This window comes from Melanostigma gelatinosum, assembly GCF_949748355.1.
Source record: "Melanostigma gelatinosum genome assembly, chromosome: 22".
In the NCBI taxonomy this organism is placed as follows: Eukaryota; Metazoa; Chordata; class Actinopteri; order Perciformes; family Zoarcidae; genus Melanostigma; species Melanostigma gelatinosum.
Window position 1 is genome coordinate 9,659,258 of NC_136655.1, and position 14,865 is coordinate 9,674,122.

A 14,865-nucleotide genomic window follows, 5' to 3' on the forward strand; every position below is an offset into this window, starting at 1 on the left:
ATTCATATTCTGATGTGGCGGGATGAAAAGAAGAGGCTGATCTTAGCAGGATGCAAGCGGAGCGATGAATATTTCTGTTTCCATCGAGAGGGAACAGACACACACAAACAGAAACACTGTGACCCGACACCACCGAGCCCACTGAATGAAAAGACTCATTTCTATTGAGGAGGAAATTCAATTCTGTCGCTGTTTTGTGAAATACAGTAAAATCCAACCGTGCTCATTTTTTTGTTCCTACATGTAAGTTATTGAACAAAAAATGCAAACGCAGAGAATATGTCAACAACTGATTCAATATTTATTCCCCAGCCTTTTTAAATACTACTTATTATAACAGTAAATTGAGTTTGGGACTTTTACACATATATCTATAGATGATGAAACATTTGATATAAAAATCCAGACACATTGAAATATACTGCAAACACGTGTACAATGATGAACTCGTAAAGGATAAAGGTACATTTTAAGACTTTAATTCCCTTTATTCAGGATTCATAAGCAGCATCTTGTAAACCCTTTATTATTATTGTTTATAATAAAGCATTTATAATGCAGTCTAATGTGATTGTACCAACTAGAAGGGCATTTTTAAGTGATGACTACAGTATTTGTCAAAAAATACAAATATTTACTGTATTGTCATTTATTGTATTTATACACCACCCTCAAATGATGGGTGCCCACAGGAGTTAAAGTTGTCAACAAACACTTTAATAAAACACTAATGCGTTTACTACCGCGTCATAGTGTGCTATACACCATTTATTAACGTTTATACACTGCGTACCAAAGATCTCCTCCGTTATTCGACTCTGCAGCTCATGAGCTGTTTTGTGTGGCTTTGAAGGAAAAATATGCAGGACCATATTCACAGGCCTGAGCTTTCTGACACTTTATTAAAATATGTGGATGAGCCATTTAGTACTTAATGGCTGGCTGCCATTACTGAGTCGCTCAGGAGTAAACGCTGGACTTTGCGGTGTAATAAATACGTCGTGCTCTGCGTTTGTGTGTGCGTGCTTTCGAGATGCCTGCTCTCACATCAATTGGAGATTAGCACCAGCAATCACGCAGAGGTATGTCAGGGATGCAAATAAGGTCGTTAGTCCACGGGCCTAATGGTAGGTCGGGGGACGGGGAGAGGTGGGGGAGGACGCGGGGAGTGGGGGGGGGCAGTAAAGGGAGGCAGTGAGGACTGAGGGGGGGGGGGGGGGGGCAACCAAAGATATTCATAACACCTCACTGTGATTCATTGACGAACACCAAACAATTTGATGTGACAGCACAAGACGCGGCCGATGAAATAGAGTGATATTACGTCGATTTGATTTGCTTTTATTTGACTCCAGCACTCCGGAAGTTGCTTTCTAGGAATACATGCTCCACTCCGGTCATCCTCATTTGGTGTGGAGTTGCTAATGCGCTCACGCTGATTATACAGTCGCACAGTCTCTCCTAATATACAGTACTACTTCTTTTAAGCTTCACCCCTTAGGGTCGACATGAGTGTACTGCACACGAGCGCAAACACACACACAGACACACACACAGCCAGCATGGCCTGGGGCGATCTGGTTGGCGGTTAAGCAGATAGCGTTGACCTTCAGACGTTGCGGGGAAGGAGAGGTTTGTCTCATTGTTGGATTGACTTGGTTGTGCTGAGGAGTCACTCTCCTGAGAAAGGCCTTCAAGGTGACGTGCTATTTAGTTTAGTGCTACAAGCCACTCCATTATTTAAACAACATCCCGGCAAAAGCCAGTCGTGAAAAACACATTTCTTCCATTTTGAGGTTGTCGTGGCTGCGTAAAGGCAGGCGGTGATGGAGGGAGGGAGGGATGGATGGATGCATCTCATCCTCCACAGCCACTCATGTCAGTGTCAAGGCAGCGTGGCCAGAGAGAAGAGAGAGCAAAGCAAGAAAGAGAAAGTCAATGCCGTCCGGTTAGTAAAAGTTAAATGACCTGGGGGAGTGGTAACACTGGGGTTCTGTCTCGAGCCGGGGCAGATTTGCTCCACTTAACACCCCATTTCAGAGAGGGGTAAACACGTCCAACGAGATTAACGTATAGATGTCTGGTCGGGCTAACCAAACACTTCTTTTCCCTGTTCTCACAGACACACTCGGAGAGAGGCATGCAGCCCGAGTGCACCCTTTATCCATTACAGAAGCGGTTAGCTGATGTCGCCCGACTTTGCAACATGGGCTTTGATGGGCAGCGGATGAGAATCATTAATGTGCGATTTCTGTTTGTCTCTCGTGAGCGTGTGTGTTTTCCCTGCATGCTGCTTTCACCACAGCGAGGGACATGGCCCGCTCAGGTTGTTTCAGACATTTCCTGAAACTCGCATGAGATTCTTTAAAAAAAAACAAAAAAAACACTCTCTTTCTCTCTCGGCTCCATTAAAACAGAGATGGGGGAAAAAGGAGAGATTTTTTAAAGTAATTACACTTCAATATTAATAGGAACAGTCTTGCATAAAACATAGCAGCTAAAACCCTATAATGCAGACGGTGGTGTAATTAAAGATGAATGTGTAATAGAGCCTATTTATAGAGTTTGAAGCAACTGTTATGCAAAAACCTCAGGCTCACCTCAGGTACTAGCACAATGCCATTAAAATAAAACCAAAGCAGAGACAGAGAGAGAAGTCTGATACGATAAGATAGTGGAAACTGAACCCTGCCCCCGGGGTCATGGCATACTGAAGAACATACTGGTACTGTGGGTTAAATATCAAGCAATTAAACTAACAAAGGGCATAAGGACAGCGAGTGGAGGCGTGGAGGTGGGTGGTTGAACATGTGCTCGCATTCTCAAATAGGTACTCGTAAAAAAAGAAAAAATGGAGGATGTGTGACATAATTATCTCAAGAAGGGATTCTGGGATAAAGGATAATGATGGTTTACATTCTTGTTTTGACTTGACTACTGTTTTTTTTTAATAATAATCAAATGAACACCAATACATTGTTTAAAAAATAAATAAAAACAGTAGTTATCTTTTATTCATGCTTGGATGGAGTATCGGCTGCAGGAGTAATCTGTTGGAGCTCACATGTGTACTGGTGGGGAGTATCCGGGGCTGCCGTGTCCGTTGGTGTCCAGGTGGTCGAGTGAGCCGTTGAAACCATCGTGGGCAGAGTGCAACAGGTTGGGGGGGCTGCCGCTCAGCATACCTGGGGGGCTGCCACCCAGCAGTCCGTGCGGACTCCCGCCCAACATTCCGTGCGGACTCCCGCCCAACAGTCCGGGTGGACTCAAGCCCGCCAGGATGGACGGATCTCCGCCCAGGAGGCCGTGGCAGCTGCCGCCCATCGGGCCGTTGGAGCCGCTGTTCATGAAGCCGGGGGTCCCCAGCAGGGAGGTCTCAGCCAGGGCAGCCTGCAGGACGGAGGGAAACGGAGAAGGCTTATTGAGGATTAGAGTTCGGAGGAAGATGGAGGAAGGATGTTTCATCACAGTTGTCTCATGCTCAAGTTGTTCTACTCTGTTGCTGGCTGTTTCCCCCCCATGTGACACCTTGCGGACAACTACCTCCCCCCCAGCCGCCATTCATATGCCCTTGCGTGGTGCGGCTATTAAAAAAACTCCCCCAAAACCGTACCTCAAAATAATAAAAACTCCTGACACTTTCGCCTGCTGCGCATTAAAGTTATATACAGTGATTCAATTTTTTAAGTTTTTGCCATGAGCACCTTCGCCGGTGTACCCTATGAAGCCAAATCATTTATGACAGCTTAGATAAATATTAATGCACATGCCCTTGCATTTGCACATGCCACTATCAATCTAGGGTGGCTGCCACAGCAAAAAGAAGGGGGAAAAAGGACGGAAAGAAAGAGGGGGGGGGGGTGCTTCCTTACTCGACCACAGGGTGGCCTTCTGAGTCTGATGGTGTACAGGAAGAAGAGAGGAGGAGAAGGAGAGAGAAAGACAGAGAGAGAGGAAAGGTGTAGGAGAAGAGATACAGAAACCTGAGAATAAGGACAAAAATAACCTGCTTTCTCTTATGTGTGTGTGTGTGTGTGTGTGTGTGTGTGTCCTAATGTGGAGCCCTATTGTTCACGGCAACCGTGCTCATTCAAGTCACACATTCCGTCAATCAGTCAGGCAGTGGTCTTGCCTGTCAGTCAAACAAACAGGCAGCTGGTGAGTCAGAGCTTTGGGTTCATACCTGTAAGCTGGCGTTTAGTGCACTTCCATAGCCAAGACTGGAGGGCAGGTTCTTGACAAGTGAAGGGCTTCTGGATACATTCAAACAAAACAAAAAAGAAATGAGTTCAACCTGTAACTTGCCGTGTTCGTAATAATGTTGTGAAAATATATCTAATATTAGCAGCTAAAGAACCAATTGCACAGCAGAAAGACAAAACAGTCCATGTGATTAAGAAGTAAGCAATAACTGGACAGAAACAGGAGGCGGAGAGAGGGTGCATTTCCAAGAAGAGGACTGAATTCGGGCCCTCTGATCCTCTCCATGTCGTTGCCCTTCAGATCTAGATCTAAGGAGGGGTGAAATGATTCGTACCCTGTGATCTTCTGCGACCTGCGTTTCTGGTACTCCATCTCGTCCACCGTCCACACCGCCCCCTTCACGTTCTCCACGCGCACGAAGCACTTGTGCAGACTGAGGTTGTGGCGAACAGCGTTCTGCAGAGAGACGTGACACGCAGGTCAGAGAGAGGGATGAGGTAAAACGAGTCACATTCATTCATTAAGCGTCAAGAAAGAAAAAAAAAAGCTTGGAAATTGATTTTTTTTTTTCATGCATTTTGAAGAAATTCTTAACATTCACGCACCATTGATTTAATTAGTGAAAATTGAGTGAGAGCGAATGCTCTTACAAGTCCTGCACACAGTACATATCAATCAGAGTAAGTAGGCTAAAAGGAGGTAATCAGCATAGCGAATGGCTTATGGTGGTGACAGAAGTGGTAATGCCGGCCTTGATAATGGTGATGTCAGTAACCCTTTCTGCTCCAGAAAAGCATTTCTCTTAATGGACACATCGCTTAAAAGATGACAGTATTGCAAGAAAAAAGACAGTCATCAGGAGGCCCTTGTGTCAGTGTGTGTGTGTGAGTGTGTGTGTGGGCCTGAAAGAATAAGGAGGATTAAGGTGAACTGTATCTGACATCTAATACGTCCAAATATTCTCCATGTGGTGTCACATCGGGTGTTGAATACATGCTTAAATGACACTTTACCTCTCCAATGTATTATGAAAAGCTGTGTTTAAATTAAAGCGGCATTAATCTTTCACACAATAAACCAGTAAGGTGTTTTCATTAATTACAAAATAAGGAAAACCTATTGAGAAAAAGGCCCTCTTAAATGAATACGACCATAATTAAAACATGCATCAGACTCTACAAATAATAACCTTGGCTTTAATATCCCTGCCGCTCATATTTATCATCTGCCTTAGCTCGGTGTGTGTACTGCTCTTTCTCCAAGAAAAAGGGACTCAAAAAAAAAAAAACGAAGAAAAAAAAACTCATAAGCAGATCTCGCATCTGACCTGAAAATCCCAGGATTTGATTGATCTTAATGCCCATGGCTCTGAATATGATAATTTTAATATTAATGAGCAAATGAGCAGTTTTATTATGCATGCTATATAGTTAGAACTAATAAGCTTCTGGGTGAGAGGAAAAGAGAGGAAAGGGGGGGGGGGGGGGTCGTTCTTTTGAGCTGTTGAGACCAAGCTGAGATATTAAACTACCTTTCATTTCAGTCTCTCTTTTCTTCTTCCCTCTTTAAAAAAAAAAAAAAAAAAAACTAATTTTGGTCCGTTAATCAAATGACAAGCCCAAAATGCTGATCATCCCACGAACGCTTACAAAGGGAATTGTGGAGATGTGGCTGTAAATAGATCACCTTTTGGTCATTGCTATTTTATCGCGGGGAACAGAGGAAAGCAAGAAAAAAACATTTGAGATGCTGTGCAGCAAACAACAGCCACAAAACCTCTGAGAACACATCTTGTCACAACATAACTACGCAGCAAAAACATGGCGCGCACTGTACCTAACAAACTGGAAAAGGGCACCGATCTTTTTCGCATGCCCTCCTGAATTGCCGATCACACGCCCAATGTGCTCATTTGCATCCCAAATCCAAATTAATTCACTTTGCTCAATCTAGTGCCGCGCCACACGTCTTGCATGCTGATGAGCGGCTGCGGTCGGGGTTTTCCCTCCAGTCCTCCGCTCAGCCACAAAGGCTAAAGGCGGCTGACGAATGACGCGCAGGGGCCACGGGGACAAAACACTGACGCTCAGCGAGGCTTTCTTTATCAGCAGGCAGACACACATGTGCTGCAGGAAAGACTTTGTTTTTTATTATCTTTGTGGAGAATGAAGTTGTAGGGACAGACACACAAATGGGCCCTTTGTGTGGGTAAATAAGGAGTGCTACCTCCATGACAGGCCAATTCTCACTTTCCTCCCCGTCTTTCGTTCCACACCCTTGAACCCACTCTCAGACACAGTGTATGCGTTTGTGTACATGCGAGTTCCCGTGAGCCTACACCCTTCACACAGCCGAGAGCTGGTTAGCAGGCAAACAGCCATCTTTCTTACTAATTCACCAATGATATGCGGGAGAAGGTGGTTGCAGGACTAGGAGGTGGGGTGTCTCTCTTAACAAAAGGTGCTGATGATGGAGTGGCTGCTGTATAATTCGTGCATCGCGGCGCTCTCCTCTCGAACGCCGAGCCGCCGCTATTAATTGCACCCAAATTAGGAAAACGATAGCTGAGGCAGAACAATTCCTTCAGCTGTCATCGCCGAGCAGAAAAGGCGGAATGAAGGGACAAATAAATAAGAGGAACAATGGCCTCTATTCCAAGAGAGAGGTGAGGAAGAAGAGGAGAGGAGTATTCATCGCTCGGGCGCTGGGTAAATATGTGCTTTCTTAAGCTTTGGTTTTTGACTTCAGCGGGAGGAAGACGAGGGAAAGGGCATAGCCAGGTGGAGGTGGAGGGCTGAGGGCACATTGGGGTTACCTTCCAAGTTGCAGCATTGCGTCTGAAGTAGGCGAACGTGCGCGTGAACCAGCTGTAGATTTCATTAAGCGTTAACTGCATGTCGGCAGAGTCCATGATAGCCTGAAATGAGATGACATCAAATAATGGTTTACTAACGAGACCACGTAACTGACGCGCACACACACACACACACACTCTCACACACACCAACGGATTGAGAAAGCTGCCATGATTCATGCAGCAATTAATTTTAATCTAATCAGGCAAAGTTAATTTATTTCCCACTCACCTGTCTTATGAGGGTTGCATAAGTAAATGGCGGTCTGACATCTGCGTTCTTATAAAACTCATAGTTTGGGGCAATCTCTGGAAAAATAAATACTGTGTCACCACCTGAAATAATTGGGTAAAATTTTAGTCCTTTAGGTATTGAATTTACCCAAGGTTACATTAAATTAAAAGGGGGGGGGGGGAGAGAGAGAGAGAAAGGGGAGAAAAAGAGGGTAGGGTGGGAGGGGGGTTAGAGGGGGCACATCAAATCAGCATTTCCTATGTCTAACAAAATGCATTTTTAATTAATCTCTCTCGCGAGAGATCTTAAACACTCATACGTCCATAAAATGAGATCCGTGTACTTAGTTCGGCTGAAGTTGAATAATTTATACGTCGCCACACTAAACATGGAGAGAGTAAATATCAACATCAAAGACGGACCGTTTAAAATGCTAAGCTTAATACACCGAATGTCTTGATGTAATAAATATTGTATTTTTCCACCATTATTTGAACTTAATTAACATTCATGTAATATTTATGCAGAGGAAGTTCGTGTCTATTTACATATAGAGTGATTAAACACAGGCTTGCTTTTATAAACCCACCAGACGTCTCACATTGCTAAGACCAACAAGCCTATGTGGTTGTGTGTGTGTGTTTATGTCAGTATGTGTGTGTGTGTGTGTGCGTGTGTGTCTATGTGTGCAAAAAAAAAAAAAAAAAGCACTGTATTGCAATTATGGGTTGAGTACTATTAATAGTGCAGTGTTCAGGGTTGAGGTAATTTGCAATTTCGATGTCATTATATTATAATAGAAATTCCGTTTAAAAAGGGAAAAAATAAGTCAACAAATTCTGAATTGAAATTTGAATCAAATGTGTCAAATGTGCCGAAACAGAATGAGAATTTGAGCTAAATGAACATCTAATAGGCTCAGGGTCTTAATGCTCCAGTCTGTGGCTCAATTCACATTATATTCAAGCAATTTAGGAGTTGATTTTCACAACACAAAACCTTTACATTGTTATTGTCTAAGCTTCACATGCAATCAAGCATATTGTAAAACTTCGCTTGACAGTGGACTTTCTGCCCCGTACGATCATATTTCTGTGTCATGTTCAGTGCCGAGTAGTTGGTCCTACCTGACGACAGAGGCATGGAGTATTTGTCCGAGTGGCGTCTGCGCAAGGCTCCCATACTGGGGACGTTTGCTCCTCCCAGTATTGATGGCACCTGGGGCATGGCGGCCATGGGTGTGACAGGTGCTGTGGGCGTGGTGGGTGTCTGAGGTAAGTTGGGGGGCGATGCTGAGGGCAAGTTCTTGGACATGGTGACGCTGGACACCAAGTTGAGCTGGGGTTGGAGGAAGATAGAGCGCGGGCGGAGGGTGAGAACGAGGCAGATGCAAGCAGCAGGGAGAGGGAGAGAGAGAGAGAGAGAGAGGGAGGGAGACAGAGAGAGGGTGGCATTATTTCGTGGTTTCTCTGACAGAGCAGAGTGTCTGCTCTCCTCCTCTCTAACACAGCTGTGTTTCCACTAACAAGGCTCGTGGAGAGGAGCCAGCCCATCGCCACTAATTACAACCACCAAATTGTATCATAAGAATTCTAATTAGAGCATGCTGTTCAAGATTATCCAACGATCAGCCTCCGTGTTATCCCAGCCCCATCTCTCTTTATCTCTCTATTTATCACTCCCTATCTCCCCCACTACAATCACCCGTACTCCTTCCACACTGGAGCGATCAGCTGGTGAAAAATCGCACTCGCTGCTGGTGCGAATCGGGCGACAAGGGTTATCCGAGCCGGGTTGCAGAACCACCACCCAAACTCGTGACACGATGTTCTACTTTGGTATGAAAGGGAAACGCTGAAGCTGCTGTTTGCGGCGCCGTCGGCGTAGATATTGGCAGCGACTCTGATCGCTGGAAGTCATTAATAGAGTTATAGTTGATTTATCCCCCCTCATCCAGTGAGACTTCACGAGGAAGTATCACAATTAGTAGAGGTTCATGTTCTTTCTCGAAGGTCGAAAAAAAAGACACTTTTAAGTAAAAAAAAAAAAAATACTGCATGGACTCACACTCACTCTGTCTGTGTCTCCTCCACTCCTTCAACATCTGGGACCAGAGAGTGTTCGTCACCTCTGGCACGAATGCCAACTGGGCTCGCTAATCGTCCGGCTTTTCCAGCACTTTTTTTTTTTTTGCAGCCGCTTCCCAAATCTCATGTGAGAGGCTCTAACTGACTGGAAAATTCCGAACTGACCTTTTAGTCTCTGCGCTAATTTGGTTGGAATGGTAATGACATCGTTACATATTCAGACCAAATTGCCTTAATTGTGAGTCTACAAGTGGAATGCATTGGATGCGAGAGTTTGAATTAAAAGCGACTTGAAAGAAGGAAGGAAGGGAATGGGGGGGGGGGGGGGGGCGAAGGCACGCAGAGATGGAGGAGCGAGGCTGAGGAGAAGGTATCGGGCGGTCATTTGTGGCATGTGTTGATAAATACGATGAAATGTCAAGTTTGAGAGACTCCAGTGGATGCGTGTGCGTTTGCAGATGATAATTATATGCCCACTTAGCTGTAATGAGCCGCTACACAGTGAGGGCTGGTGCATATATACCGAGTACAGTTGAGAAAGTACATCCATCTATTTGTGAACGTTTTTGATTTATACTGTTTTTATTCCCATTTATCTAATCGTTACCGTCTTCGTTTCCTTTGGCCTTATTCTCATTTGATCTTGTTTGGTTTCCTTTCCTTTTGTGAAGCACTTTGTAACACAGTTCAGAGTGCTGTATGAACAAAGTTTATTAATAGAAGTATTATTATTACATTTCAGAATCAGAATCAGAATCACAACCGTTTATTACCAGAGTATGTTTCACATACAAGGAATTCGTCATGGCGGGTGGTGCACAACATTAGACAACAACATGAAACAATAACACAATAGAATGTATATACACAGCCAATAGTCAAAAACATCTAAATAAAACAATAACTACAGCCATGTACTGGACATTGCTTTCAGAAAACTACTAATTATGGTCAGTCTTTTTGCAAATGGTGTGTGTGTGTGTGTGTATAATATGATTGCTCATTCCCTGCATTCTACATGCAACCAAACCAGACTAGAGTCTGTGAAATCCCAACAGCATTTTGCTCAAAAGAGAATTTGATAAACACTCACATACTGGAAATATGGAAACTAAATTCAAAATAAAGACAAGCATCTCTCTTTTGTTATGTCTGGTCACTTTTGCCACACACACACACACACACACACACACACACACACACACACACGCACGCATGTTGTTCGCCGCGCCAAGTCTTCATCTTAAAAAGCGGGGGAGCCTTAAAACTGAGGACTTAACTGTTCGTTTAAGAATTCGGTCTGAATTGCCCCCACCATCAAATGCAATTAGCCGCGCTTTCATGTGTGCTTTATGTAATGCAATACTTCATAAGCGTCATTCATTCATATTCAGGCGTGGATTATAGACTGCAAAATTCTTTATTGGGCGAGAAGGAGCCAAGCTGCTGGAGTTTTGAAGATTAAACAAAAAAAAGCTACAGAAGGAGAGAGAGAGAGAGAGAGAGAGATTGAATAATAAAAAGGGAGTTTGATTCCTGATGGAATTATGGGATAATTATGCTATCTTGTGATTATCTACATTCTATGATGAGAGGTGATGAGGAAAATGATTCCATTGAAAGTAGGCACTTACTAAGCAGCAGAAACACGCCAACAATGTTTTGCTCTGAAGTATTTTAAAAAAAACGTCTAAAACTGGAAAGAAATAACGTTTGCTCAAATGTATCATCTTATTAAATTCAAACACTGGTTGTGAGACGTGTATTCATAATCATGTCCATCTGAAAGTAAACGGCGAGAGAAAGAAAACGCCGAATGACATCTTTTCACTTCTTCGAGGACCCCTTTCACAATTTCGGGCCATTTCTTTTCTGCGACCAATTCCAGCAGCACTGCTGGTATTTATGTCAACACCACACCATCGTTCTCCACTCGGCTGTAATTTACAGGAGTTTGTTGTTAAAATGACATGTCTTCTCCTCTCTCATTCCGTTTTGGAGTGCTGCCGCAGCCGACCGAGCCAAACAGTCATCAGCAGCCAACAGGTTGTTTTGGCTATTATATCCATCACGAAGAAATGACCCCGTATTTTAGACGAGGACTCCACTGCCATCTAATACACTCGCGAACTCTATTGTCCTCTCACGGTCGCACAATACCTGATACAGCAGATAGAACTTTGTATCACAAATCCCATCCCCCCCCCCCCCCCCCCCCCCCCCCCCTTCATCTTCCGTCGCTCACACAACTGCCGCGTGGTTAAACTGTTCATTTTCTGTGCGGGGGCCCTCATTCACAGCCGAGTCTGTTAACGGTGGCCAGAGCAATATGCACTCACTGGTTTGGGAGATGACTTGGGTTCCGAGGGCCGCATGTGCAAGTGGGCCATCATCGCCTGAAGACGCTCACGTTCTTTAGAAAGCTGTTAAGAGAGAAGAAGAAGAGAGTACATTAGGGTAGATTAGAGGAGAGGAACAGAAAGGAGGAGGAGAATAAATAACATGAGACATAACATTTGGGGTGGTGGACAGACAGAAAGAAAGATGTTTCATAGAAACCGAGCGAGAAAGAGACGGTTCTGCCGGGCTTGTAAGGGGAACAAGAGGTTGGGGGGGGGGGGGGAGGGACAGGGTGCAGACAGGTCAGGCCAAACAAATAGCATTTCATCTTTTTGTCAATAGCAGAATTTAGGTCAGCGAGACTCTGACAGTAACAAGCTAGTTGGGCCATAAATTAGGTGGTGCTGAGCGTCTGCTCAAAGTCCCGTGGACACCGTTGGGGGGATGGAGCGCAGCCAGCCGCTGCTGAGAGGTGAAGGGGTCTTCCAAACAGGGTGCCAGGCGGCCCCCGCCTCCCCGGTCCAGTTAGTGGTCCTGGCCATCGTCTATCATCAATCTAATTCACAGGGAGTGACAGGGACTGGACCAAGTGAAAGGCTCAACCCCCCCCCCCCCCAAACACCCTTAACACACACACACACACACACAAGAACCAAACACACGGAGAAACACACACGCGAGTAGGCGTGCACACACACACACACACACAGAGGTGCACACTCAGACAGAGCTGGGCCTCATTACTAGTGACGGCTCTCGTGGAAAAAAAAAAAAGAGGAAGAGAGGGATGGTGGGAGTAAGGAATGAAAGAAAAGGGAGGAAAGAGAAGAGACAGGACAAGACAACACAAGTGCACTGTAATTGGTCACACTGTAAAGCACAAGCTTCAATAGATTCCTTTCAATGACAAAAAAAACAAACAGAAAATGAAATAAAATAACATAAATCCTTTTTTTTTGACAGGCCAACAGAATTTATTTACTTTTAAGACCAGATGCCGAACAATTAAATATAAACTGCTTATCACACCAGAAGATACGTATGTGGGTGAGGAAATGCTCGGCTTTACTAGGAAGAGAACACAAGTTCCAAATGGATCTCGTCAGAACGTAAACCCTTTTACCGTTAAATCATAAAGCATTGATCTGATTTTAATTATGATCATTTTTGTGTCTGACCCAAAACACGCTTGCCGTGCAAAGCACGATGGCCCGGTTTCAACTGGCAGACTGGATATTTCCAGCCGACACTTTGTTTGAGGCTAGTTTAAAAAACATACGTATCTATTTGTTTCTCAAAGGAAGGGGGAGCGGTTGTCGGCAGTGCTGAGTAATAATGTCGCTCAATCAGCGCTCTCATTATCGAGCCAGCGTGACTTCTTAATAAGGTCACGCTCCACCTACTGGAAATAGTTCCCTCCTTTTGAGCTTTCTTCAGGTGCAAAGTGCAGTTAATTAACACGGCAGAGCGGGAGAGATGCGCTCGCTATTAATTGGAAAGAGGAAAAGAAAGCAGAGGAAAATAAAGCACACGCTTAATTCAATTAAAACAGCCATAATGGCTTTGGTTGTAAGGCCTGAGGATTCCTTTGTTTAGTGGCTTTGTTGAATTCAGCATGTCCTGCTCGTCTGGAAGTATTAAGCAGACCACAGTATGGCCTTTCTCTCGCTCACATAACTTTCGGAAAAATTTGTTGTCACTGGATGATAAAGTGACTTAAATGAGAAACGAGTTCGCGATATCGTAGAATGGGACAATGGCAAAAAGAACGTGTGACAATACATATAGCTTTGTTCCAAATCTGCACTGAGGTGTGTTTTTTGCTCTGTATTACTCGACAGAAAACTTACTTGTATTTCCAGCTGCTGTACGACTTGCATTTGGACTCGACACTGGGCTGTGCTCCGATCATCGAGGGCATGTTCACTGTTTAAATGCCTGGAGGTGGAGGGAGGGAGGGAGACACAGAGAGAGAGAGAGAGAGAGAGAGAGAGAGAGAGAGAGAGAGAAAATTAAAATCTATCAAATATGTCAAAGACAGCAGAGGACAGCAAACTCCATTCATTTTCACCATGGTCCAAATGGCGGAGGATGATAATTACAGTATCAACTTCACCACTGTTTTGTTTTAATGATAATATTTCTATACTGGGACAATCATCTATAGGATACTGTTAGGAACCATTGTTCCACTCTGAAACGAGGTAATTAGAAGCAACACGACGGTGTGTGTGGTGCCACGTTTTACATGACAATGGGCCCGTGCCAGTTGAGATGGCTAACTTCAGCACCACCCCGAGCGCTGCTTTCTGCAGAGAATAAAAGATGCTTGCCCAGCAGAACGACTTTGTCTCCTTCCGTTTACCGAAAACAATACACACAATTTAACACCCGGGCAACATTTGACACACAAAAGCAGCTCTTCCACTGAAGGTGCATTATCCAGCAGCAGACATATTAAATGTATCTGGTGTGTTCGCCTCATTAAAAGGAAAAAGGCAGCCAGACAGCCATAACAGTCAATGAGCTTCTTTTTTTTTTTGTCTTGATTGGATTTCGTCTGTCGGAAACAAAAGAGCCTCGCCATTAAGATAGACCTTTATTCCTGGGTAAAGCACACATATGCACACACAAGCGAGCGTGCAAATATGGGGCGAAAGGGGTTTCTAAAGTGTTGTGATGCTGGGTAATGAGCCTCTATCTAAATGATCATTGGTGACAAACTCACAAAGCAAGCTTTGAGGAGGCATGCTTATGAAATGCCAGAGCTGCCACTTTATCTCCAGTAATTATAGGTTAGCTTGCAGACCCTTCAATGATCATTTACAGCGCTGCCTCCAGTGCATTAGAGGGAGAACAAAATCTCTCTCTCTCGCCCTCTCTCCCTGGCTTTCGCTTTATCTAAGAACACACACACACACACACACACTCACTTACATTATCATGAACTTGCGCAAACACTGATTGCCGCACACGCACAGAAATACACACGCGCACCACATTCTCCTCGATTGTCTTCCACACCCCTCACTTCTTGTTTATCTGCAAAACAAGAACTCATTGAGCCGGATTCTTCTTGGGCTGCCAATCAAAAGCTGAATAGAACATTTGTAATCACAATAGCTCTGTACCTTTCAATTACACTG

The 14,865-nt window shown here is 44.3% G+C and overlaps 1 protein-coding gene across 1 annotated transcript in view; it reads right to left on the minus strand.

Moving 5' to 3' along the window:
* Positions 1-14,865, minus strand: part of foxp2 (forkhead box P2) — an 88,430-nt gene that overhangs the window by 4,062 nt on the left and 69,503 nt on the right. Inside the window, exons 9-16 of the mRNA XM_079294049.1 lie at positions 13,570-13,657; positions 11,719-11,802; positions 8,420-8,630; positions 7,290-7,393; positions 7,019-7,120; positions 4,538-4,659; positions 4,184-4,253; positions 3,065-3,390 (exon numbers count right to left, since the gene is read on the minus strand). Of these exons, the coding sequence (XP_079150175.1) occupies positions 3,065-3,390; positions 4,184-4,253; positions 4,538-4,659; positions 7,019-7,120; positions 7,290-7,393; positions 8,420-8,630; positions 11,719-11,802; positions 13,570-13,657 (1,107 nt within the window). The remainder of the gene's footprint in view (positions 1-3,064; positions 3,391-4,183; positions 4,254-4,537; positions 4,660-7,018; positions 7,121-7,289; positions 7,394-8,419; positions 8,631-11,718; positions 11,803-13,569; positions 13,658-14,865) is intronic.